General features: G+C 49.3%; 2 protein-coding genes across 4 annotated transcripts; both read right to left on the bottom strand.

Moving 5' to 3' along the window:
• Positions 1 to 631: 631 nt before the first annotated feature.
• HMCES (5-hydroxymethylcytosine binding, ES cell specific) lies at positions 632 to 6,270 on the bottom strand. 3 transcript variants are annotated; one of them, XM_059823279.1, is made up of 6 exons: positions 6,088 to 6,270; positions 4,063 to 4,206; positions 3,590 to 3,709; positions 2,861 to 3,021; positions 2,190 to 2,382; positions 632 to 1,787 (listed from the first exon to the last, which is right to left on the bottom strand). In XM_059823279.1, exons 1-6 carry the CDS (start codon positions 6,268 to 6,270, stop codon positions 1,581 to 1,583), a joined length of 1,008 nt encoding a protein of 335 aa, XP_059679262.1. In that variant the 3' UTR covers positions 632 to 1,580. The 3 variants fall into 3 exon arrangements, with proteins under 3 accessions (XP_059679262.1, XP_059679264.1, XP_059679265.1); XM_059823281.1 differs by having other exon boundaries at positions 3,593 to 3,709; XM_059823282.1 differs by lacking the exon at positions 4,063 to 4,206 and having other exon boundaries at positions 3,593 to 3,709.
• Positions 6,271 to 6,615: 345 nt separating this feature from the next.
• Positions 6,616 to 26,636, bottom strand: COPG1 (COPI coat complex subunit gamma 1). The gene is made up of 24 exons (XM_059823039.1): positions 26,552 to 26,636; positions 23,703 to 23,755; positions 22,807 to 22,887; positions 22,634 to 22,705; positions 21,720 to 21,799; positions 20,730 to 20,805; positions 20,481 to 20,573; positions 20,073 to 20,159; positions 19,764 to 19,921; positions 19,015 to 19,148; positions 18,173 to 18,240; positions 17,214 to 17,402; positions 16,651 to 16,746; positions 15,027 to 15,270; positions 14,572 to 14,647; positions 14,127 to 14,230; positions 13,893 to 14,018; positions 13,415 to 13,483; positions 12,902 to 13,044; positions 11,369 to 11,540; positions 10,263 to 10,360; positions 8,584 to 8,722; positions 7,520 to 7,618; positions 6,616 to 6,902 (listed from the first exon to the last, which is right to left on the bottom strand). The coding sequence occupies exons 1-24, from the start codon at positions 26,586 to 26,588 to the stop codon at positions 6,772 to 6,774; spliced, it is 2,625 nt and encodes an 874-aa protein (XP_059679022.1). The 5' UTR covers positions 26,589 to 26,636; the 3' UTR covers positions 6,616 to 6,771.
• Positions 26,637 to 26,728: the final 92 nt, after the last annotated feature.

Raw genomic sequence — 26,728 nt, 5'->3', positions numbered from 1 at the left:
GGAGAAGCAACGGCCAGGCAGGAAGAAAAGCCTCCCCTGGGGCTCCTGCAAGGACAGGCACACAGGTGACAGCCTCCAGCACCCGAAGACCTATTTATTCTGCCAGAAGCTGCTAATGCAGAGACCCTCTTGCCTCAAGTCACCGTGGGAGCAATGAGGAGCCAGCTAGCAACAGGCTTTCTGGCTGGAAATCCTAATCCCACCACAGCTTCCCATAAGCCAGGAGACTTTCTGGGCTCAGCTGCCTCTGTGGCACGCAAGGGATTCAGAGACAGATTTCGCTCCGAGAGCGCTCAGGTATCGCTGGGTGCCCGTCCTGCAGCTCCTGCTCTGGCTCCGCTGTCTCTCCCCAGGGACAAGCCCCAGCTACGGTCACCCCTGCAGCTCCCAGGGACAGAACATTCGAGAGGAGCCCCAGAATAAATCCCCAGGGTATCTTTTCCACTGGCAAATGGAAATGCACCGGCAACATGGCCCTGCCGGTACCCTGAGAGCTCAGCAGCTCATAGCTGGTCTCCCCCTCAGCAGACGGAGAGGAGATACGAGCTCTGCCTGCAAAACAGAAGCAAGGGGGCTGCGGTAGGCAAGGGGGACACAGACACACAGACAGACAGACAAGGGCACCATGCAGTCAACTAGTTAATCCCATTTTATTGTTTCCAACACAAACAAAAGTACTGCTTTCCAGCAAGGGTCCCACCATGTAAGGCTTTTAGTCTGCAACATCTGGCTCCCTTTACAAAATCCCTGACCTCAAAAACAACTTCCCTATGCTATTCTGTAATGGCACTTCGGTTATCCAGGCTTTAATGAATGACCTTTATGAACAAGGCAGAGTGCATCCCTCTACAGATCAAGAAAATCCTCTCTAAGTCTTCAAATCCCATTAACAAAATGATTGTACAAACAACGTGACCGAGACATGCTGTCCTACCTCGCTGCCCACAGGGAAACCCAAGCAAAGCCCAGTTCCCCCCAGGCACCGCTTAAACATCTCCCTGTTTAGGAGCCACAAATGTACATGGCAAGGCTGGTGCACAGCGGGATGACTCTGGCAGATCTTCCTGAGCCCGGGGTTTCCTCCTAGTATTTATTGTATGATCCTCAGTACTGTAGCCATTGTTTGAGGGCAAGAATATTCGAAAGGAATTTGTACAGAATCAATATGGAATTAAATGGAAAAGAGGTATCAGTTTAACACCAAAAAAAAGGAAAAGAAAAGAAAAGAAAACAGGAGACATGAACTGTGAACACTGTCAGAAGGCAGAAGCTACTCCTCCCCAGCAGGCCGAGATGCTCCTCAAGACTCTATCTGTGCTTGGCACGAGCAACTACCAGGGAGGGAGGCCAGCAGGTTATATCCACTCCCGTCAGCACAAGACAAAGCAAAAACCTTTAAAGACAAACACCAACCTTTAACAAAACACAAAGAATACAGACAATAACCTAGAGCATTGAATTGACACCCGAGAGGCTTGGAGAATCTCAACAGCCACCTGCAAAGCCTTCCAAATAAACATTCCTCATTCTGCTTAAGAAAATCAGGAGGAAAAAGGATGGCCAGCCATCCCAGCTGGTGTCTAAGCCTTGTGCTTCTTTGCAGCCGGCTCTCCCTCCTTGCCTAGCCACTGCTGCAGGATATCTGCACTGGTTTTCTTGGGCGAAGGGCTGTGGATGAACTGACTTGTCCACCTGGGCAAATCATTTTCTTTCTTCTGGGGAGAGCCCTCCTTGGAGTTTTTTAACCAGCCCAGCATCACTTTGCTGCCTGGGGTGGCTTTGACCTCCTGGAGAGACAAAAGATGGTGGGAGAGAAGTCAGAAGTGCGGTGAGAGCAGGGCAGGCAGCCATCTCCAAGAGCTGGTCCAGAGCGGGATGTGGAGGCTGGAGCCATGGCCCTGCCTACAATTAGGCACATCTGCAGGAGGTTCCCCGAGCTGCTGGCAACAGGCTTGTTCCAAGCCCCATTTCACATGGAATTTGCCTCCTTTGGCAGAGAAATCCTGTCTCGGGGTGACAGTTTATTTCTAGAAGTGGAGGGAAGGGAATCTGTTTGGGACTCTGCACTCCAGCATCAAGCACAGGCACGCCCTGCAGACACTGCCTGCTGCTGCCCCTCCTGCAACCTGGCAGCACCATCTCCGCTCAGGGACGTCACCGTGGCCAAGCTCTCCCCTGCCAACCCTCACCTTCTTGGCTCCCAGCTCGATGGGTGCGAGACACTCGGGCGCGTTGTTACGGACGCTGTTGACAAAGGTGGACACTGGGTGGAAAACAATGTTCTCCGTGGGCTGGATGAGTTTAACTGCTTCTTGCGTTGGCACTTCAGCAAAGTCCAGCCATTTCCTGATGGCCTCGTCCCCATCCAGGATGGCTGGCATCCTAGGGGACAAGACAGTCAGAGCCAAAGCTCAGCACCGATGTGGCAGAGAGAGGTGGCAAAAGCCAGGCTTGTAAGCTAGCAAGGAGCTGGCAGCTCAAGGGGGAAACAGGGGCAAAACCGAAGCAGAGGGATGCTCTTCCACAAGGCAAGAGCGCATATTCTCCTCGCCCAGGTAGCTGCTTTGCTGGAAGAGGCAGAGGGGTTGACTGCCAGGCCGCAGTCAGGCAGAGAGCGATCCAACTCTGGAGAGTGATCCAACTCCGACTGCCACCTGCCGGGGCACAAAGATAGTGATTTATGGCAAGGGCATGAGCCGGTGACCCGAAAGGAGCTGGTAATGTTGTAGCGTTTTTCTCCTAGGGCATCAGGAGGAGGCAGGACTCCCTGCCTGCATGCTGCCAGACCGGAGTTTACAGGCGCAGCTTTCCTCCCTCGCCCCTCCACCGCCCTGCAGCTCCCTTGCCCACTCTCACTTGCCTGTGATGGATGAAGCTCACGTCCTTGGAGGCATCCACGGTGATGATGGTGTAAGTGTACAGCATTTCTCCTCCTGCCGGTGGCTCCCAGCAGTCGAAAATCCCAGCCATGGTGAGCAACCTCCATCCTCTCCATTCCTCATCTCCCTCCTTCCCCTCAGCCTGCAGGGGAGAGGCCCCATTGCCCCAGTCAGTGCCAATCCACGGGCAGCCGAAGCATCGCAGACTTGCTAGTGCTGCAGCAGGTCAACAACTCAGATCTAAGTGATGAACTGAACTAATTTGAGGGCTGTCCAGGAGCCGTTCTACTAATTTGAGGTAACTCCAGGAGAGATACTGGGAACCTCATCTTCCCCCAGGCCAGCCAGCGCTCTCCTCCCCTTCTGAATATCCTGGCTGCCGGCTCAGCCGAAGAAAAGAGGTAGCGAAACTCCCAGCCCAGTCCCCTGTGAGACACATCGCCCACCCATGCAAATATCCGGCATGCGGGGAGCAGCAAGCGTGACGACGGGGATGCTGCGGCACCATTTACAGCCAGGGGACTACAGTGGCAGGGACCGCTGGCCACAGAGGGATGCCAGCATGCCGAGCCCGCTGTGGAACAGAGCCCCGTTGGGAAACAGGGACCCCCAGAGATGGGCACAGCTGGAGGGAAGGGGGCTTTTCCCAGGGCAGCTGGATGGAGCAGGGGCTCAGAGCTGGGTGCGAGACATGACGAGGGACTCCATACCACAGTGTCCTTGGTCTGGGGGAAGTAAATGAAATACGGTTGCTTCCCACCACTGTGCTGCTGCCACTCGTAGAAGCCATCTGCCAGGACCACGCAGCGCTTGCCCTTGAGGAGAGCACCCTGGGGGACAGAAAGCAAGCGAGCTGTGAACAGCAGCCTCAGGCAACCTGCAAGGGAGAACGAGGGCTCCTGGGACCACCCAGCCCACTTGCTTCCTCTTAGGCCTCCCCTAAACTGCCCTGTGGGGTGCACAAATGCCACACCACCAGCGCTGTGATGAAAGACAAGCTTCACCAGCAACAGTCTTTTCAGTTCTTCTATTTTAATGAAATCCACCAGTTCTGCAGTACAGGGACTTACGCTCCTGTGCAGCAGGCAAACGGTGACCAGTACTCACTAGGGAGACGGCAAAACCAGACCTGAGGCAACAACAAGATCTCTTCAAGCTGGACACAAAGACAGCAGCAACTCACCTTGTAGGAGGACTTCTTCAGCATGGTATCACTGCGGCAGTTGGAGGTATTAAACTGCATTTTGGAGGGGTCGTCCTTTTTGAACCAGGAGGGAACCAGGCCCCAGCGCATGTCCATAAGGACCCGCTCGGAGGAGTCAGCATCCTTTCAAATGAGACAGAGAAACACCTCGGGTCAGAGACACATCACAGGGACCACGAGCATTCCCACAGCTTGAGAGAGGGGCTTTGCGGAGCCTGGCAGAAGCGGCTTCTCCCCCTGCAAGGGGGAAACAGGCCGGTGTCTCAGCCGAGAGCTGAGCTGGGGCTTCCAGCCCCTCCAGCACCAAATCTGCCTCTGCTGTTTTGAAGGGATGCCACTCACAAGCTGTGCAGAAATAGCCACTAGCCACTAATTACAACCCTTTGCATATTCTTAACAGCTTTCCTGTAAGAATTAATCTTCAGCAGAAAGCACAAAAATATTTTGCAGGAATAAATAAGCATCTCGGTGAGGCTTGCCTGATGACTCTCTGGAGGAATGAACGCAGTTATTCTTCAACAGGAAGTGCCTGGACACGTGAGCTCCCCAGCTCTTGAGTAAACGGTCATGTCGGGCTGGTGCCAAGGTCCTCAAAACCTCCCTCTTTACAGCGAGCGTTGCACAGGTGTAAGCCTCACCTTCATTTTAATAACGTGATTTCTGCTGACCTGGTTCACTTTCACACCTTGCGCTTTGCATATCATCTGCCTTTGGACAATGGAAACAGCTTGTGGCTTTCACTTCTCCCCCAGCTCACTCTCACTTTCTGCCCGCAGCTGCCAGCCCTGGGCAGGGCACAGCTGGGCCGAGCGAGGCGCCGGGGGGCATTTGCTCCCAAAGAACTGCAGTAGAGAGATATATATGCACACCTATAGTAGCTATATATAGGGACATGTATGTGCCCAGTTTTGTGAAGTCTTCCAGAGCCTCCCACAGATGAGGAGCAGCAAAAAGGGGCACCTTACACAGTGCCTGTATCCCTACAGCTGAACAGAGATGCACAACAGAGCAAGTGTCTGCCTGCAACCTGTATCACGCTCCCAGCCCCGTATTCCTCTGTTCCACCAGCTTATCGGCTGCTCTTGGGGGATGTGGGACCCCAAGGCAGGAAAGGAGGGTATGAAGGATGCCCGACAGTATCGCCCATGGTACTCCAAAGTGGCCCCACGGAGGCATCCCACCCTATCCCCTGTGCCGGTAACGGCTGTGAAGTGCAGCAGCCCCTTTTGCTGCCCCACCGGCCAGGGGAAGAAGTGTGCAAGAAGCCCAGATTGGGGTGTTTCAATTCAGTGCACCCAGCTTCACCCCGCTGAACACGAAAGACCGGCAGTTTGCTGGGCACTCTCTTATGCAGAAACCAAATGAGATGCACAGAGGGTTGTACAGGCTGCTCAGGTTGTCTGAGGAAGGTCTGGTGAGGCTTGAATTAGCTGGGATAACGGTCACCACAGGTGTACAGTTATTTCACGGCTCTAAAGTTGAGATTTTTTTTCTCCCTCCCCTCCCCTACCAATGCGACCTGGACACACTCAGCAGCATTATGAAATGAAAAAAAGCCTCAGGAAAGCAGAATAAAACCAGCAGAGCAATTACAGATATTTGGGAAAAAAATTCTACCACAGTTAATCACTCATATACGAATTTTTGCAGAAAATATAACACTACCGTGGAAGCACGGTACTGATTCCCCGCCCTCCTTAGGAACACATAAATACTAACAAGAGACACCTTTGCAATTAGAAAATTCAATACCTGCCGCGTACACTGCACAAAGAGAAGCCAAACAAGCCGTTACAATTCAGATGGGGTACCACACCACCCCGGCAGGCACAACCCCTTTCCCACCGCTCGGCCAACCTCGAATTTAAGCCACAGGATACACAGCAGCCATGCGGGTTTTTGCGCAGCAGCAACCAGGGACCCAGTCGCAAAGGGCCGCTGCCGGAGCCAGGATGCGGCCCCGGCGGCCTTGTTTCGGTTTGCAAAGCGAGGGGAGGGAGGTACCTGCTGGAGGTGCCGGCGGGAGAGCAGCACCGGGCCGCTGGACTGCGGGCCCTTGTTGTACGAGGGCCGGTACCTCTCCGCCTGGATCCACTCGGGCTGCCGCCGCCGGCCCCGCCGGTCGCGGTAGGCGCAGGCCCGGCGGAGGTTGTCGGCCCCCAGGGAGCAGGCCGTCCGCCCGCACATCCCGCTGCCCGCCCGGCTCTGCGGGCCGCCCGCCCCGGCAGGGCGGTGGGACGGCGCCGGCCGAGCGCTCCGCCCCGCCGGGGAGGCGGCTGCGGGCGGAGCGGGGCCGGGCAGGGGCGGGCCGGAGGCAGGGCTGGCCCCGGGCCGCGGCAACGCCTCTCCCTCCCCGTGAGACAGGCCAGGAAGAGCCACCAGACGGTTTTATTTGAACGGCGTAAAAGCGACAGGGAGCGGCTGTCACGGTGCGGTGTCGCCTCTCCTGCACACGCTGCCACCGCGACAGAAACTGGCCGCCCGCTACGAGACCCTCCAGCGCAGGGACAAAGAGCTTCGTAAAATCAGACCTTAAGAACATCGTTATTTTATAGACAGAGCCTCAAGAACAGCCGTACTGCAGAGAACACAAAAGCTGCTGTAGTGAACGTGATCCCTATTCTGCTGCCAGAGAAAGAAGCATTGCCCGCAGGGGCTCGGTGTCAGGACAGTCCTGGAAAAGGCAGTTTATCCAACAGAGGCCATGATCACATCCACGGGGAGCTCCTCTCCGCTGCGGGCAGTGACCTGCATGGTCACGGTGTCGGTCAGGACAAGACGAGACCGTACCAGGAGGTCATGACCACCCCGGAACACACCTGGAAGGGAGAGCGGGAGGAAGGAGTGAGCATATTGCAGGCCGCCCTCCCCTGCAAGCCTAAAAGTGAATGCTAATGCTCGGCAAGGGCAGCTTTCCCACAGGTAGTCTGGCAAATCCCCAGCACTGGGCCAGGAGACCCTCGAGCAGCACATTTCTCATTCATTATGTTGTACCTGGGACTCTTGCTACTGTAAAACTCATGAAAGCAAAGTGTAAAATAAACTCCAGCTGAGAAGAGATCCAGGCACTCCTTCAGTGACTACCAGTCACTTGTCTAAGAGCTCTAGTACACGTCCATTTTGCTGGGCAAATGTGCTGTACTTTCCCCCACAGGCTCACTCCAAACCAGGATGCCACAGATCATGAAGACAGCAAATTCCACCCAGCTGAGTCTGGGGCTGATCCCAACATCTCCCTGCCACAGCACCCTCCCTGATCCCAACACCAGCAGCTCTACACTTACAGAGACAGAAACCATGGCAGGGACAACCCTCTGAATCCTACCCGGAGCACAGTGGGCTCCATCAGAAACTCCTGCCCTCATTTTCAACAGGCAGCTCTGTGCAACCTCCCAAAGAGCTGCTCCTCAAGCAGAGACCTCACCCCACAGCTCACCTGCCAGGTACAATGTGTGAGAGTTCTTGTTATCTGGTACTTTATCTGATCGCTCACAGGGCTGCATCCCCAGGAACTTCACGATATTACTGACTGCCTCTGTTGAGAAGAAATAAATAAAACAGGCTCCATGTCACAGGTGTCTTGACAGGGACACACAAAGAGCATCTAAAGGTGACTCAAGCCCTCCCTGCATGTTACGGTTCATGTTCCTTGTCCTGAGGGACACATAGCATTGGCCAGTGTCGTGATTTTAGAGGCCACCAGGGAGGCAAAGGCAACACACAAAAAACCCACCACCACATGGCAGTTCTGTTATCTGATGCGGCAAAGGTGCAACAGAAACAGGAGGGTGAATGAGTCAGACAACGGAAGTAGTAAGTGTGCAGGCAGCTGCCCTCTCCTGTGCAACCCTGACAGCCTGCTTGCTTCTCTGGGGACAGCCGCAGAAGGAAGGAGACATCTTGCAGGAGACACAGGTCTTCACCAGGAATTTGAAAACGCCTCAGGGAAGGTATTTCAAGCCCAAGGCGTTGTGCAAGGATGCACAGAGATGGTTATAGGACAAGGACACCCTTCTAAGCCATCAAAAAAAGACTGGAGTTTTTACAGGCTTCTCAGGAAAAAAAAAAAAAGGACTCTTTAATAGATGATGAAAGAGAAGAGGGCTTACACCACAAGCCTGCCCACTGATCTCATGTCTTCTGCTCTTTGCATCTTTTCTTACTGGTCTCAAGAAGGAAAGTGGGAGCTCACAGCTGAACTATGGTCTGTCTGCTTGGTAGCATAGAGTGCGAGAGCAAAGCAAGATGTTACCTTGCCTCCCACAATCCAGCCTGGTCCCCACAGGGCCCAGAATACTCTTTTGGTTTTTCAAAACCTGAACTAACTTATTATCACGGTAACTGTAATTCTGCATTTAACAGCTGTGGTGAAATAGCTTGTGAAGGGTTTTGCCCCATTAGCCTTTCTGTGAGACATCTAAAGTGAGCCAGACTGTACCTCTGGACTCTGCCTGCTGGAGGGAAGGTTAAGAGCTCTGCTGGGCTCAGGCACCGCCTTACCTTCAAGGGTTTTAACAGCAGATAAAGTAAAGGTCTCTTCTTTTTCATACTCGTCACCCACTTCATCCCAGGCTGCTCCAAAGTTTGGCTTCAGAACTCGCTGGATGTGATCAGCCACTGTTACCTCCAGGTCTTCAAGCTGGTGGTAGAAGAGGTTCAAGTGAAACATGGTTGTTCTTAACCCTGCTCTCTCCAGAGTGAACTTTAGACTGGATTCCCCAAGATCAGGTGAATATAGGAGACAGCCTCCACTTCCACTCATGGGTACGTCAGAGCAAGTCCTGCCCCTTCTGGTTTGCTCGAGCAAACACCGCTTGGCTGAGCAACTGCTAGGCCTGGGAAAGCCACTGGTCATGCCATTTCCAGGGTTTACAAAGCAGGTTCCCACTCTGAGCACAGCCCTTGGACTGACAGAGATCAAAGCACTGGACAAACATCCAAAACAGAGGAAAAAAAAAAAGCTAAGGAATAGGTGCTTGTGCTCACACAGATGCAGCATTTGCTTCCCTGGAATGCACATAAGCTTCTATTTTGCCTTTCTGCCTTATCATTTTGTAGGCTGGTAAAGCAGCGTGAGACATAGTCAGACTCTTGCTATCAACTAATGCTGCATGCCGTGTCAGCTGAACTGCAGCTGTGACTACATCTATGCAAGGCAGAAGTGGGCTTGTCCCTCCAAAGCATGTATCAAAGAGCAGTCAGTGCCAGAGCTGACCAAACACCAGCCTGCATTCATTTCAACAATTGCTGCAGGAAAGAACCTCCTCCTGATTCTAGTTGAAACACATGGAAGAGTTTGTTTAAATATCACTCAAATGCCCTAGTGAGTGGTGGGAAGCAGAGATAGGGGTTAACCTTGCATGTTCCTTTGGGAAAAACCCTCCCCGCTCCTTCTGGGAGGATGCTGGATGCCGTGTTCAGTGACTCACTGCACAGCAGTGCCTCTAATCAGATTTGCAGCAGTGACAGGCAATGCACAGAAAACAGCTTCTGGAGCTAACAGGGCAAGCTGAGGTTGTGTCACAATATCCCTTCCTCTCTGGAGGGTAAACACCACCCTCTGTGAGCCAGTCCCAGTTTCTGACCAAGCAGAAGTTCAGCTTCTTCCTTTGTGGTACAATAGCCATCCTGGAAATGGAAAAGCCTGGAAGAGATGTGCTTCTGCAGCATCGGTGCTTTCATCAGTCTCGGTGCTGGGGAGGGAAAAGCCCCACCTTCCCCAGAGCAAGAACAAGGACAGCAATCTGCCTGTATGAGGCAAGCCACTGGGCAATTAACTGTGCCACCACAGAGAGCAACTCAAAGGGAACAAAAGATGTCCAACAGCCCTCTGTCTCCTCAAACCTGACTGTGCAACTGCTGGAGCCTGTAGGGCACAGCCAGCCAAACCTGGGGACATACCATGGCCTCCAAAACATAGGTATCCTGCACAGTCAGGTATCCACCTGGAGAGCAACAGGAGGATACTCCAAACGAGACAAAGCAAGCTCTCCAAACCCACATCTGCATCCTGGGACAGACACCACAGGGACAGCAAGAACCCACTCTTCACACAACGCTGCCCACATCAGTGTCAGCACAGTCGCTTGCATAGCTGCTTGCAGGGATCTGAGTACAGATCACAAAACCGGTCAAAATTACAGCAGTTTCCGTGATCAAGTACACGCCCAGCTCCTTACCACATACTCATCCTCGTAACCCTCGTCGTCTGTCTCACCCGTGTTCGGATCACAGTCCTTGACTGTGAACTTCATCATGCAGCTGAAGGTACAGGCCACTGGAGACGGGGAGACAAAGGCAAAGCTCACATTACCACCAGATCTGCAATCCTCTGCAGCAGAACGGGGCTGGGAGATTTGGGGCAGCTGGGTTCTCCCCCTCACTGTCTGCAGCACAGGCTTAGCCAATGACCTAGAGAGGGCTCTCCAACAGTTTCTGTCTCTCAAGGACAAAGTATTTATTTGTAATATTAAAGGCTAGCAAACAGTGATAAAGATAGGCTCATCACGGTTGTACAAGATCATAATCCTCAGACCAAGTGCTCTTACTGATGAACCTCAAGTTGTGTTGCGAATACTAAGTAAACATGTCCCACCAGCACCTTGTGAAGAGGCAAGATCCTTATCTAGGGATCACTTCGTGTGCCTCTGAGATGAAACCACCTTGCACTGCAACACAGCAGCTGATTAATACCACTCAGCTGGGAGAGGAAGCAATGACTCACCCCCAAGAAGATGGGCACTGCTGGGTGAACAGCAGCAACACACACAGGTAAACAGTACCAGCACACAAACCAGAGAGACCAAAGCACAGGTAATACCTGGTTCATGTTCTGGACAGTGACAAATGAGGGGATGTTCAGTTCAAATAGAGATCCCTGAAATTCTAGCGGTTTGTCTGAAACACCCTTTTTCTACTCAGAGCATCTGGGCACTCACAGCACTTTACAAGTACCAGCCTCCCCACATACTAATACAAAGAATAGACAGGCTAAAGGACACGCCAGGGTGCATGGGAGATAACTCAGCAGAGAGCTGAATGTTCATCTGCCAGCTCTCATAGCCTGACTTGACAATGTTACAGCACAAGAGAACCAGGAGAGGAGAAAGGAGGCCTGACAGCCCCCAAACAGCAAAGAAAAGTCATGCTCATTATCACTCAGGGCTACACCCACACACAGGCTATAAATATCTGGCTAGGATACAAGGTAGAATGTGCGGAGGCGATCAATACGGTATGCTTAATTTGGGGGACGTCAGGAAAACACAGAGGGAAAACTGTTTACCTGCTGTCGGATCCTCTTCAGACAGTGCCACCAGCGTGTAGCAGGTACCCGGCTGGTTGTACACCAGGGTTTTGGCAGGTACGTAGCCAATGACTTCATACCCCTCTGTTGGCTCCATCTGCACTGTGACATTCTCCAGGATCTGATCGTTCAGGGTGTTCGTGCAGTCAAACTAAACAGCGAAGGGGAAAGCAGCAACAGCTTGAAGCTGCTCGCTATAGATCTAATAGCAGACTCACTTTAGGCAGAGTGGGAGCATGGTATCAATTTGTGAACCCCTAGCTCTTTGTGTTTCAACAGTCCATCCCTCGCTATCAGCTGGCTAGTCATAAGGCTCATGTGTTCCAGTTTAGTCACAGAGCAATTGAGACTAAAAACTACTCATTTACATGCTTTAGGGGAGAAACTAAAACCCTGCAGGGGACTCCAGTGCTCCAGCAAACTTTTTTTTTTTTTTAAGGAAAAAACACTTAAAGTGAGCCAGCACACAATTATCCAATGCCTGCCCCCTGCAACCCAGGCAGGAGCACAAATTCAGCAAGGGCAGGGATGTATCAGCTTCTGCCTGTTCCAGTTCACCAGTTAGTATGGAACTTTTTCCTCTAAATGTACCTTGTCCTTTCTCCCTGAATGGCAATTCCCGGATTAATTCTTTGCTGTATGCAGATGTGAGTACTGTGTTGCCTACATCTTACTTGATGCTACAGGGACACAGTGCCCCACAGCAGATGGGAAGATGAACCTTTGCACAGCTCAAACTAGGGATAGTTTGAGCAAGTTTCCACAAGGTTGATGGTTTCAGCAAGTCTAAACTTGCTGATTAGACTTCGTTCCAGCTGCAATGACAAGTCACTTAACCTCATACAATTGCATCTAGTAGATGGACAACAGAAAGATCAATCCCTATGAGGGCTGTGTAAGCAGTTCAGAGCTTTTGAGGAAGGAGCTGGCTAAGGACAAAATATTGCTGCTCACAAGCTAACATAGGACTCGCTGTGCTTTGAACTCCCCAAGGCCCAGGCAAAGATGCTGGCACATCAATCCTAACATCTTACATGTAGCAGCAGGGTGGTACAGCCAAGGCCAAGACTTACAGAAAACAGCACCTATACTACATAGGCTAAAACAAAATGTCGGGGATGAAGAGCTCTCCCCTGCCATGTCCCTTTCTTAGGTACTCTTTTCAGCCTCTCAGATATAGTAAGCGTCACTCTTTTATGCCCAACCACCTGCTTGGGGACCCTGAGGAAAGAACACAGCTCCCCTTGCCAACTGCTCAGTGAGAAGAGCCCCACCTAGCGCTTGTCCGATTTATTTAGACTGTACGTGTAAGTGTTGTTCAGCCACACACACGCTCCCTAATTAATTTTTTCTGGGGCTCTGCTGCCCTGGATGAGAAACTAAGGACTCCTCATTGCAGTGACATGCTTTGAACACAGATATCCCTGAGCTATTTCTCCCCAGTGGAGCTTTTAACCGGTCAGGAGCCTATTTTCCAATTCTCTTTCAGTACTACATGCCATAGCTACCCACCTGGAACACCATGTGGTTGACAAACATGTGCTTGGTGCAACGAACCACGTACTCTGTCTCCAGCTCTGTCAGGGCGACAGGCTCTGGGGAAGACTTGAAGAGCGGGCCCAGTCCCCGAAACTCTGGGATCGCCCCCAGTTGCTCTGAAACAGAGGACACAGAAACCATTGCCTTCCCCAACCCACAGCAAGGTGTTGGCAGTTTCAAAGCCCTTGTTTAAGCTGCCAGAAGCTGCTGCAGCAAGGAGCTATCCATCAAACATCCATAAACATTCACTAGGGACTTTTAAAATGAAAGGCAGAGTCATCCTTTGCCCACATCTATTGCAAGATAGAAAGAACAGGACTGCAGGCACCCCCAACCCCCAGGAGTGAACAGCTGACTTAAAGTTGGGAGTCCATGTCACTCCCTGAAAGGAGATGGGAAAATGCCAGAGGGGCTAAGGCAGGATCAGCAAGAGGTGGCTATATTGTTCTCACACACAGGCACAGGAGAGGCCTCGCATCAGTTTACCTTGGAATATTTCTTGCCGTGTTGCTGCCACCTTCTCTGGCTGTTTGACTACAGTAACAGGGGCATTTTCTGCAAGAGAAAAAGAAAACAAACAAAAAAAACCCCAAAAGATTTGAGGAGTAAGAAGTAACTAAATCAAAAAACAGATCAATGTCTGGATTTGACTAAGGAAAGGAAGGGAGTTCATTTCTCATCTTGCTATGGACTAGACACACGTATTTAGCTTCCTAAACACCTTTGGAACTGCAGCAGCTCCAGTGAGGATTACCAACTATTACTATTATTAGCAGTTGGACTAAACCGAAACACTGATGTGGGAGCAACCAGATTTGTTGCCCTTTGTCTTTACAGAAGATGTTATCCCACAAAATTCAAATAGGATGGAGCTCAGCAATTCCCAGCAGGCCCAATGTAGTCTGTTGTCCGAGGGCTGGAGCTGCTAGCAATCTGGATCAGCATTCAGGGCATTGTTCCTCACCTGCTCTTTGCTCAATGATAGGAGCTGTTGCCAAAGGAACAGATTTCAAGTCAAAGGGTTTCTCAGAGGGCTCCAGGGTGTACTGATGCAGAGCCCTCTCCAAGCCAGGGATGGACACTGTTAAACCTGGGGACAGAAGGGACAGGTCACTGAAACCACAAATAATGCCAGCTCTTTGTCATTTGTTAAATCAGGAAAGAGGTGCAGACTTGTTTTGAGGACTTCCTGCATTACCATTCAGGATGTAGCCAGCATTGAGGGCTTTCTGCTTCTGCTCCAGGACATTCAGGTAGAAGGTGGCTCTGTCTCTCACTTCATTGTCATCATCCATCACGCACCTGAGAGGAAAGTGGAAAACTTTCTTCAGTGCAAGGCAGCAGAGTCCATGCAAATGAATCCAGGTGACTAAGCCACCTTACAGGGCCAGAAAGAACATGCCATAGGAGACAACCAGCAATCTAGTAATTGTATTAGAAAAGCAATCATCTACCACACTTGGCTTCTGTCCACTTTGTGGTGCTGAATGCAGTGGTGATCCCATCACAGGATCCCAGGTACCCACTGCACCTTCTCAGATTCACAGATAGAAGAGACTAGACTTGCATGGGGATCCTAACAAGCTCTCAAGCAGATAGAGGTTTCCACCCAGGATGTTGAGAAACTCTGAGGTACAACTCACCTTTTCAGTAACACCAAGATACTGGGTAACATCTCCTCATTCTGGGCTCCAAACTTGGCCAGGGCACTTACAGCACCTGTAGCACAAATCATGAAAACAGAATTAGAAAGCAAAGAAATTATCTGAAGTTTCCTCCACTTCCTGGCCTTGTTCAAATGCCACGTCAGAGATGCTGGCACTAGTATAAAGCATTACTGTGACTAGAAAGAGGCAGATGTATTACAGCGAAGTGCCTGCAAGCTTCCTCTGTCTAGTTTCAGAGTCACTGCATCTCCATCCCCATTTCTCAGCTGCAGGTCACCTCTTCCATCAATACTGCTGCAGGATCTTTGCTGTGTAAAAAGATCTGACCAGGACTAGAGCAAATCACAATCCTCAAGAGCAGAGGTGTTCAGGCAGTATATTTCCTTGAAGATCTGTCATAGGGCAGACAGCTTTCCAGGTCTGTCTCTTACCTGCACGGACTTCTTCATGCTCCAGGACAACCCTGTTGTAGATGAAGCGAATGTATTTGGAGGGGTTGTTGGTTTTGGGCCCTTCCTGTCCCAAGAGGTGGAGGATACGAGTGGCCAGCACAGTGAACTCACAGTCCTCGATGAATTCGCAGAGGTGAGACAAGCCTGTCTCTTTGCTCTCTGAGTTCTCTTCAATGATGCTGATGATGCAGTCCACAATGGCTCGCTTGTATTCAAATCCACCCTAGGGAGCAAAGGAAACTGCTTAGCTGGAAATCTCGAAGTATTTTAAAGACTCTAAACTAGCCAGACAGGAAAGAATTTCCTTTGAAAAGATCACTCACACTCAATGCTTTTAATCTGTGTTTGAAAGGAGAAGGGCAGTAATGCTGCCCCCACTTTTGACCCTCTTTACACCCAGAGGACCAGCGAATACCCAAGCTCTCTTGCCAGCTCCCTTCAGAATGGCTGCAGTGAAGAAAACAACATGCCCTAAAGAGGGTAAAAGAATCCATCAGCCTGAAGGGTTTACATCTCCTTCAAAATCCTCTGCTGCTAGAATTAGTGCATAAAAACAGCCATATGGGAGGAGAAAAAACCCAACCCTCTCCCCTTTAGCACCAGACGTCTGAGGATGAATCACAAGAGAAATACATTAAGGATCATATCTGCCACAGCAGGACTCAGCAAACAGCCCCGTTAGTGTGGGAAGACAGGCAATCAATACGTCCCCAGGCACACCCCATAACCTGCCATGCCGTTAATGCTTGGTTATCTTCAGACATTATTTACTAGCATCTTCAATTCACACCAGGGGATTAAACTGCACACTATCCTCTGTCAATTACAGGCACAGTGCTGGGCACTTGGGGGATCTTTCTGGATTAAAGAACGCTGTAAACCAGAATGGTTTGAACTACAAAACCACATGCAAAATGATACCATCCACCCACAGAAAATCTGGGGAAGGAGAATCGTCCATTTTTCACAGGAGCAAAGTGAGATGCTCTTGTTTGTTCCCAAACAAGTGGCTGTAATTAGCAGAAAGTGATGTCAGAGCAACCAGTGGTGCCAGTGGTGTTGCAGGCACGTTAGCTCATTTAGAAATGGCCTCAGCAAACCTCTGTAAAGCTGTCTTTCTGCAATTCTATGTCTGACTGGATGCAGAGAATGGTTATAGGTACTCATGATCCCTTCACTGCCACAACACAGAGAACAGAACAAAAGTGGTCCTGTGTCATCAATAAATAGGTTGTTATCAAATCTTTGTGCACAAGACAAAACTTCTTGGAATTTGCTGTCAAAGTATAAAAGAAAGCTGGTTCAAATGTGAAACACACATGGACTGCCAACAGATCTGCTGTTGCCTGCATTTGCTTTGAGAGTTAATAAACACCCAGAAAAATCAAAGAATGAGAATCACATTAAAAATATGCCTGGCAGTATGTGTAAAACTATTGTGCACAGCTGGACATTTCTTCCAGTTAGACTGCAAGCCTTTTAGAGAGAGGCTGTTACTGCACAGCATTATCAGAAAAAGCTTGACCCTCACAGGGGCCACTGTGCAGTCCTGCAGTTCATGCATACAAACAAGGAACACAAAGTAGTTGTCCTGCGAACTTACCTCTTCCCGAAGCATAGTGAAGAGAAAGTTCATGAGAACGGCATGTTTGCGAGGGTACTTCTGACACAGTGCATTGATGGCCTGCACCACTACAACCTGGAGGAAAAGTGGGTCAAGTAAAAAAGGATTCTGTCTCACCGGGCAGGAAAAAAAAATAGTTGAATTGTGTCAATTTTGTTCTGGTCCCTAGTCTGGAAACTATGGTTTTGATTTTGCTTATCCAACAAATGCAGTTCCAGGAGGTACAATCCTAGGAATTGGAGGAGATTGATCTTTATGCACTGGCCAGCCTCTACCAAAAGCCACTGGAAAGAAGAAAAAGAGATTTAATTCTCAAAGGGCTTTTCCCCAGAAGAGAGCATGTGACTTTGGAGCTGGGTACTGTACAACTGAGGCATGGCTTAGGCCAATAGCCTCATATTCTTTCTTTTCCCTACAAATATGCTGCAGCCCAGCTGCTGGAAGGGGTTCCAGGCAGGTTTCAGACTACACACACAAACACGGACAAAGACCAAGAGATTTCTTCAGGAACCTGCATGTCCTTTCTCCTCCCACTTTCTTACTTTGAATTCATCTGAGATTTCTGACATGAAAGAGGAGATTTGCTTCATGAGCCGGTCAATGCTGCTCTCACTGCCGGTTTTCAGCAGCGTGGTGATGGCCAGGGTGGCTATGCTGCGGTTGGAGTCTGTCACAAGGTTCTCCAGGTCTAGATTACAGGCAGTCACAGCGGATGGGTGCTTCATGGCCACCTAGAGCAGAGAAGAAAGAGTGGAAATCACTGAATATACACAAAGGCCCAGCTAGCAAAAAACACTAAGTCTCTATAAGCTCTTGCTCCTTCCTATAAAAATAAATGCTACAGACTGTACACAAGGGTCATCTTAGAGAAACAACTCATCTGAGGTTAAAGTAACAAGCTCTTTCTTCCTGCAGAATTGCATCTCTTGCTGGAAGAGAAGCAGCAGTAATAAACAATCTTTTACTATTTTTAACTCTCTCACTCTCCTCTGTATGTTAAGGTTCAGATTCTTCAAAGCAAGCTATGAACTCCCACCAAAAATTCATAGAGCCTAGCTGTGCAGAACAGCTTTGTGGGTGGAAGTACAGCAGTTACCAGACACTGCCATTCTGCCTTTTTCTTTTTAGAGTTGACAAGGTCAAGGGAAAAGCTGGAGCAAAGACTGCCATGGAGCAGGCAAGAAGCAACATCAAGGTTTGATCCCTGTTTTCCAAGGAGCTCCTTCACAATGGGAAGCTCAGAAGGAAAAGCAGTAACTTGTAGTACCAGTGACACTCTTAGAGAGACCTGTGAACATGATTGCTTTTTTTTTTCCCCCCCTTCTGTAAAGTGTTCTTTGAGGTTTTATTCCACCCAGAAAGCAATGAAATACAAGGCTGTAGCCCAAGGTAGAGGTTATTCAGACAAAATCATCACATAATCTGTCCCCCTTTCTATTCTGAAGTCTGCACCTTCCCGCACCTAAGAAACTATTACAGCTCCCAAGAGACCGGCTCCTACCTTGTTGAGGGTACGGACAGCTGCATACCTCAGTGCTGCTTTCGGGGAGCTGCAGAACAGCTGTAAAACTGCAAGGTGGGAAAACCAACAAAGGCAGACATTTAGGCAATCTGTTATTGAGAAGTATTTCATACCTAAAGCAAGAGCTTCAGTGAAGAGACAGCTGCAACAGAAGATAACTAGAAGCATGCTTAAAAAGCAACTGTGAATTTACCAGCTTCCTCCCTCCCTCCCTGTTGTCCCCTTTGCCACACATCCCTGCTGACAACTAGCTCTTACCCACCTCCCTCTTCTTCCATGGTGCTGCTATCTTTTGCTCCTCTTGAAAGCCAATTTCATCACCTTGTCATCTTTCCTATTAAGTCAATTTGAACCTCTGTTCTCCATTTCTATGCAAACCCTGTTCCTTTCCCAGGGCTGGCCCATGAAGGGCACCCTCCCTGTGCAGAGAGGTGACACACAGCCTCCCTACCTGCCAACAGTCTCAGCTCAGGAGAATCTGTGGACTGGACTGAGCTGGGAAAGCAGCTCCAATACCTTGGCATTTTGCACTGTTACACTCAGTCTAAAGCAGGGAGATTTATCAGTTAGAATTCAGCCCTGTTTCACAGGAATAAAGACCCCTCCAGTAACCCACACTTGAACACACCAGGCAAATACCTTTATAGGAGCAAAGCTACTCACACACACCACAGGCTCTCAGCAGCAGCATAAAGCAACAAAGGGTACGGCCACATTACAAGCCTGAAACTACACAAAGTCCTTGTTTCTTGGGGTAATCAGCAGTTGTCACCACTGCAGGTCCATAATCCCCTCGCCATTGCTGTGAGCGCCACATTTACCTGAGACAGCTGGAGCCAGCTCTTTGGCAGTGCAGTTGGGCAGGTTAATGATGGCAGAAGCAGCTTCATAGACCACCATCTCATGCTTGTTTCTTAGGCAGCTCTCGATGAAATCGAACAGAGGACTATCGCGGCTAAGGGACAAAAACCACAAGGATGAATTAAAACAAATGCTAACAGAAACGAAGAATCTGGCAGCAGAAACGGGCAGGTCCCATAGCCTATGGAAAGGTAAAAGCAGCCATAAATCCACTGTCCCCAGATTTTGCAGTGGTCATTATACTGTACTTCCAGCATGCTTGGTCTGGAAGTCAGGCTGCCTTCTGAGAAGACACAGGCTAAAGGGAATCTTCCTTAGCCCTCACAACTGAGAGTTGACTGTACACACCACAAGTCTTATCCACCAGGAAGCCACACTGCATACATGGTAGCCAAACAATTACAGAAGACAGCGAAAATGAAGTAGAATATCTCAATAAAGAAAAAGCTATGCAAAACAGTCCAGAGAAACAAGAAGGTATTTGATGTGCAAGCACACAGACAAGACTCACAGAAGCCATCCTATAACAACATGAAAGCATCCTGTATTTTCTCTGCTGCCCTTTGCCCAACAATTGAAAGGTAGAAGCTATATACTGCTCTTCAAAGACAGAAATAATTGCCCTCATGAGATGGCAAGTGAGCCTGCAAGAGGAGATGGAAGCAGGACCTGAGGAAATTCTTCCAGCAGGGCAAAGGAGCCCCCTCACCTGCCAGCCTCTTCCTCCAGCAGCTTGCTGGCTACTCGAATCATCATGCAGTAGGCAAACGGTGACTTGAGGCCGTGGCGCGTGAACTTGCTGAGCATCTTGTTGACTGCAAGGCGGTCATTCTTCCGCACGTGGTAGAGCAAGCCCAGAGCATGATACTGTGCAGTGAAAAAGATTGTCACAAACCCATGGCATACTCTTTCCACTTTTATCCCCTCTGTTGCCCAGAGGTGCCTGGCTGAGCTCTAGCAGTTTGCTCCACTCCCAACTGCTGTCTGCTATTCCCTGTGTTGGCAGTGGGTTTCCTACCTGCACCATGATATTGTCACTGGAAGCTGCCTCCTGAGCCTCGTTCACCCAGCGTTTTACCACATCATAACTGGTCTTGAGCAGGTGCTGGGGGAGAGACAAAGCCACAGACAACCCGTGAGAGAAGGATGGAGGAAGCTTTGGGAATCACAGCTCATATTAAGAAGCAGCAAGCCTTTCCCATGATGGTGCTGGTGGCAGCAACTTATAGAAGAGCAGAAGATCAGCGTGCAGAGACCTGGCCATGATGGCCGTGGCCTCAAGAGGTTGATGATATCCCACAAAGTCAGCTCCAGTCCCTCACTTCAAAGAATGAAACCTTGAAACTCCCAAGATGTCCAATCCCACTGCAGATGACTGCTTCCCAGCTTGACTGTCCCTCAGGCCCACCCTGCAGGGAGTACGTACCAAGGAGGACACCAGAGCAGAGCTGGATACACTTGGCACTTTGTCAACAATCGCCTGCTTCATGTAGCGCTCAATGGCCTGCAACATGGTACTCTGCAGGGAGAAGGAAACAACAGCTGATGTGGAAAAGCCATTAGGAGTGTGAAAGGGGAGATGCAAAGGCATGAAAAGCAGAGTGAAAGGTGGGATGGGGTGGAGTAGGGAAAGGTGAAGGGCCTAGGGCTGCCCCAAGGGAAAAGCAGCACTTACATCAGTGATTTGACAGAGCGCTCTCACAGCAGGGCCTCGGTAATTGTCATCCTTCCCAGTCATGTCTTTGGTTAAACTGGTTGAAAACAGGAAGCTCTCAGTACTGCACTCCTGAGCCAGCAGCTCTCAGGTGCATGCACAGTGCACACAGAGCAGCAGGCAGCCAGGATCACAGCTGAATGCCAAGCAGGCAACTGCAGGTCTCGGGCAAGTCCCACCGAAGTGGGAAGGCCCCAGGAAAAGATCAGTATTCGGATTCCAAGTCCATCAGCAGGCTGTACGAGCTGATCACCATGGGGGGCTGGAGTCCACACACATGCCCCTGAGCCATTTGCCTTCTTTACTGAAGGCTCATTCCTGCCCTTTCCCCAGGATCCTGGTCAGTGTAAGACATCTACGAGGGGACAGGAGTTCATCACATCGCAGCACTTGGGACTGGCTTCTGCCTGCTGCATGACCTCCACACTCAGCAGACCCTGTACCCTCATGCTCCCGTCTCCCGATATGGCACCGGCTTTTCAGTGGTATGAGCAGCGATTCAGGAATGACTTATAGAGGGAATTTTTTTTCTCAGTGAAGTCGCATCCTGTGCTGCTACAGGAACAGTAAATCCCTGCCTACCTGTTGAAAGCCTTGGGATTTATGCCAGAAATCTTCAAAAAGCTTCAAGGCATTCAGACAGGAAAGTAGGATTTAATGAAACAGCCTTTTGCAAAAGGGGAAAAACCAGCAGTGCTGCAGTATCATGTAACCAAGAGAGACAATCCAAACACCCATGGGCATTGTATATAGGGACACAGCACACTTCACATACATCACTAGGCATTCAGTGTCTGTATTTTAATGGCCTCTTTTAAAGGAAAAAATTTTCCTCAGCAAGGGCACTCCCTATCCTCACCCTGCTTAGGGACTACAGTTATCTCCAAGAAGCTGGACAGGCATTTCTGGAGGACACATGACTATAACCGTAAGAAAAGTGAAGTGACCGACCTGCTAGTAACAATGATTACATCTTCTGCAATAGAAGACATCTCTTTGATAGTCAGGTAACACATTCTGCGAAGAGTTGGCTGACAAGGAAAAAGGGAAGACAGACATCAGCTGAGAGGATCCCAGATAGGAAGGGATCTCAGTTTTCCCTGCTTCCGTGATTTTATGGTGAAGATCAAGAACCTGATACCTTCAGAGAGCCCCAGTGCCTGAGTGTAAAAGATGTACAAACCCCATATTGATTAACAAAACACCTCTTCCTCTTCTAAATCCCTCAGTCTTAGGGTGAAGCTGCAGAAATACCAGATTTAGCTGGATCTACAGTTTCACCTTACACTTATCATTCACATGAACAAGGAGAAAAGCTTGAAATCATTAGCTGAAGGCACGCTGTTGCTTCAAAAGCAAGAAAGCAAGCAATTTATATTCCTGAGTCTGGGGATTTCTACACCAGTTTCATGATTTTAATGCCTTGTGGTTTGGGGGACAACTAGTGATGGTACTACTGCTGTGGGTAGATACTAATTCCTGGCCTCCTTCAGGACACACTGTTGTTGACTCTCAGCAGGGAGAAGGATCTTTTAATGCTGGGCACAAAGCATAGAGTATTCTAGCTGATTATAGGCTTGATCTGTGCCTAGCATAATCTCAGGAGTTAAACAGCAATTCAGAGGGATGAATCTCTGTCTCAAGAACAGAGAATGCTTCAGTCAGGCTGCTACAAGGTCTGGGAAGGGCTAGGAAGCTGATCTCTGTTCCTGAACTTTCACCTTACTCTTCCCACTCAGATCGGGTAGCTCCAGGCAGGACGGAAAAGCTGATTGTATAAAAAGGCGCATCTCGAGGCTGAAAAAGACACTGTTGACAACTTGTCTCACCAGATAAATACAGCAGAAAACAACAAGCAGACTTACATCATTGGACTGAAACAGCTTGGTCATTGCAAAGAAGGATTCGGTAGCTTCCATGACACCAAGGTGCTCCCCCTAGAAAATGTTTGGAAAGAAGGAAGGAAATCCCAGTTACCACAACCAGGTCTGGGCCTGCTGCAGGTGTCTCTGTATAGGTGTAATTTTCTCTCCCTTACCTGGTTTATGAGATACAGGATCTTGGTGAGGATGTGAGCACATTTTCGTGGGTTTATGGGAGTCTCATTAAATACCCGTGCCTGGAAACAAAGCACAGACAAGGACGTTGACACCAGCGCACCCTCGGAAACCCTGTCCTGTCTGGTCTTGGCCACTGATACAAACAACAAATCGTGGGCAAGGTATGGCTTGATTCTTAATGACTTCGGATCAGATTTCCCCTCAATTCCTGTTAAACATGGTCCCCTTTTAAACAGCTAGTTCTACAGTCTCATCCTGGGATCGCAAATTCAAGTGCAATTAAGGTTTAAAGGCCAAATCCTCATCACACTTTCACCCACACAAGTCTGGATCATGAGTGCTAGCTAAAATACTACTCTTTGACAGATGTACGCTAGCTCTGCAAGGGTAACAGGAGTCAACACCATTCACAACATTGCAAGCAAACAGATAATGCTGAAACAACAGGGTCTGGGGATTGAGAAGTTTATCTGCTGTTGAATAGAAAGGCATATTTTCAGAGCAAAATCATAGACTATTCAATGACCATTCACACCCTGCTCATTAACTTCATCATCTACAAGAAATTTGGGGTGTCCAAGGCCAATTTCCCAACCTTCCTGGTTTTGGGTGAGCTTTCCCAGATAATTTTATTCATTTTATTACTATTTATAGTTCATAGTCTTTAATTTTTTACAGAGACCATTTCAACCTTCTACCTTCCTCCCTCCAACAACAAAATAAGAACTAACGGGAGTGTTGCCGATTTCTTTCAGAGCTAGCAGGACTGTAACAAAACTCCACTTCCTTGCTGAAGTTCTCCAGTGACCCATTCAAGAGAGGGACAGACTCTAGACAGAAAGGGGTACACAGAGGAGAGCATCTGAGGATTTACCTCTTGCAAGACTGCACTCTTCTCCAGGTGCTGGAATGGGTTGGAACCCCCACCTGCAAAATAAAGAGTAAAAGTCTTTCCAGGGACAGTGCTATGGGAAAGCAACTTTCTAACCATGCCCATACTTTAAAAAGAGAATGAGCATTTTGGGTTAACTTTTTCATGAACACCAAGAAAACAGAGCTCCCTCTTCTAAGTGATATTAATTGGTTGTCTTCATAGCAATTAGGAAAGGCAGAGCAGACAGGACGTTCTTTGATTTGTCATCCCCTCCAGAAGTAACTAGCCATGAGCCGAGGTAGACTGATGAGCTGTAAAGTAACTGTGCTCCGCTGTTATCCCCACAGACCTATTCCAGCCCCTGGGCTGGGAGCTTGCTGACAGTTAGAGCATCAATAAGACAGGCGTAGAAACAAAAGCTCAGACAAAAAGAGGCATTGCTTGCCAGACTGGTGAGTCAGGAGTGCTTTATCCCTCCCTTATAAACCAATCAGGAATCCACCAGTAAAGTATTTTTGGCTCTATCACTAATTAAGAGAACAAGACAGCAGACTAGAGAGTCTGGACACAGAGTAACTTTCATTGTTCCACTTAATAGAATAAATTATATTAAATAATTAAAAACCTCACCAATTAAGGATGAAAAAATCAGAGGGAGAAGCACTATCACTCAGCACAGTCTCTATTAGCTTGCCTCCTAAGCATTTGTGAGCTGCAGCTTTTCAAAAGCTGCCAGTTATTGATAAGCAGGTTTTAATTAGTACCTATGTTCAGCCTGGCTCTGGGACAAAAAACGCAGCCATTTCCAGCACTGTTCCAATGTTTAATAAGCCTGATCCGCCAGAAAGCACAGCTCCTGGGCCCAGCTCTGATCTGACCTGGGCCTGAACCATCCTACGTTGGTGCCAGAAGCCTTTGCTAGAGCAAGTCTTAAACCTAAAGACAAACACATCTACACCCTGGCTCCTTCCCAGTTCATAAATTGTCCTCATCTGGCTCAGGAGAATTTTGCAAATGCAGTAGGTGGCCAAACAAAGCACAGACACTTATGTGGGGCTGGGAAGAGAAGAAAACATGGGGAAAAAACAAACCCAATGTCTCTAGTATGACTATGAACCAGTTCTAGTATGAGCATGTGAATGTGTTCCAAAAAAACCTTCCTAGCAGCACAGGGTTTCCCATGGCCCAGCATGTCTACAATCATCCATCAGCAACAGAGCACCACCTCTTCGTCTTTCATAGCACTAAGGATCTTGAAATATATCACACGTGAGGTCTTGGTCCTCACAGCACCCTGTGTCAAAGTAGGTTTCCATCAGAGGAGAAACAGACGCAGGAAAGGCAGAGGATGTGTGTTCAGAAAGCTCCTAGTATTGGATGACTAACAACAATTTGTACTGATTTGCAGAGAAAAATCACTGACTGAGCACTGGATGAGCAAGGATCTCAGAACAATGATATACCCAAAATAACATCTCAAAGGGCATTTCTGAGAGCCAGTGGAAGCAGCTCATCCAAGACTACCTAAACGATCCATGGAAAGCAAAGAAACAGAAGCCAATTTAGCAGACGCACTCATCTCAACAAAAAGACTGTCCTGTTAGCCTCTACATGGAATGAATGGATATAAAAGGCCTGTAAATTCAGGGATGATGCACTCCACCTAAGACCGAGAACAACAAGCACTCAGGCTGTACATTTTGGACATACACACAATCCACAGGAGAAAGGCAGGTGCAGTAAATCCTATGAATCTTCATTCAGAACAGAAGCAATAGGATGAGAATAAAGGCAATAGCAAAGAAAAAATGTTGGGAAGCATGCAAGCAGCAGTGCCAGAAAGGAGAGCTCTGTGAGCTGTCAGTATGAACGAAATCAACAAGAGTCAGCATCATAATACAAGGCAGTGCATCTCCTGCCAGCCTTGGCCATAGGTGACGCAATACCTTGAAGTGTACAGCACATGCAAATGAAGAATAGCCCCAAAAATGAAAGCCAAGAGCAATTCCCTCCAACAGTTGCCTCACTAAATTCTCCACTTATCAAGACGTCACTGGAGGCTTTGGACTACGGAAATGAGGGCAAAGCATTTAATGCACATTAAAATAAAAAGCAAGCACAATCACACAGAACAATCACGAAGATTTACGCTGAACCAATTCGCTTCAGGACTCGCCAATCTGTTATGCGGAAAAAGCTGCATAGGAAGCTTCACAGTAAGATGAAAAAGATATCACAAGGCACAACCACGAGAGTAAATACTGCCATATCTAGCCTTGATTCTACCTGAATTACACACCACATAAAATATCAACCTCTTCCTTACTACTCGGGCCTAAAGTTTTGAAAGGTCGAGCAATCACTTCGTGTTTCTTCGGTGCTCTCAGCCTTTCAGACCCACTGAAGCTGGCAACAATCTTGACGGAAGAGCAGATCATGTGAGTCAGGAAAACAGCGCTAGAAACTACAAATTGGATTCTACCCTGCTTTAGCACCTGATTTGAGAGTTGGGCAACTGTGAACAGGGCTAATATGCTCTATATTTAGTCTCAGACTGCACCTGCAGCAGGTAACGTCGCTGTGCTGTGCCAACGCAACAGGTTTGGCCTCTGGTTGCAGCAGCGAGAGGAGGACGGCAGCAGACCGCTCTAGTGCTTCCACGGTGCTTCTCGCTGCGCTCTTGGGCGTACCAGTCAGCCCCCGCCGCAACGCTGGTACCGAGTCTCCCCTCACGGGTCCGCCGGGGGTCTCCCCTCACAACTCCCCCCTTACCCACAGGAGGGGGGACTCTCCCCTCACAGGGCCCCCCGGCCTCCCCTCACAGCCCGGCTCCCCCCGCCTCTCCTCACCCGACTCCTCGTCTTTCTTGTCGAACTTCTTCAGCATGGTGCTGCCGAGCGGCCCCTCGGTGAGGCCCTTCCCGCCCCGTGGCAGTCCCGGTGCCAGTCCCGGTGCCGGTGCTGCCGCCCGCCCCTTCCTGCTCCCCACCCCTTCCTGCCAGCCTGTCACTGCCGTCGCCGCCCGCC

The sequence above is a fragment of the Gavia stellata genome, chromosome 12 (assembly GCF_030936135.1).
Source record: "Gavia stellata isolate bGavSte3 chromosome 12, bGavSte3.hap2, whole genome shotgun sequence".
NCBI classification, from domain to species: Eukaryota; Metazoa; Chordata; class Aves; order Gaviiformes; family Gaviidae; genus Gavia; species Gavia stellata.
Note: the sequence above shows the minus strand (reverse complement) of the source record. Positions and strands in the feature narration are given on the sequence as shown.

Bases quoted from the DNA above. Each gene is read 5' to 3' on its own strand.
- HMCES (XM_059823279.1), bottom strand. From the start codon at position 6,270: ATGTGCGGGCGGACGGCCTGCTCCCTGGGGGCCGACAACCTCCGCCGG. The intron at 4,207-6,087 runs GTACCTCCCTCC...CTCATTTGAAAG, and splicing joins CCCGCCGGCACCTCCAGCAG to GATGCTGACTCCTCCGAGCG. The intron at 1,788-2,189 runs GTGAGGGTTGGC...TTGTCTCTCCAG, and splicing joins TCGAGCTGGGAGCCAAGAAG to GAGGTCAAAGCCACCCCAGG.
- COPG1 (XM_059823039.1), bottom strand. From the start codon at position 26,588: ATGCTGAAGAAGTTCGACAAGAAAGACGAGGAGTCGG. The intron at 22,706-22,806 runs GTAAGGGAGAGA...AACATTTTCTAG, and splicing joins TCCTGTATCTCATAAACCAG to GGGGAGCACCTTGGTGTCAT. The intron at 19,149-19,763 runs GTGAGGGGGCTC...TTTGTCCCTTAG, and splicing joins CTGGAGGAAGAGGCTGGCAG to CCGCGATAGTCCTCTGTTCG.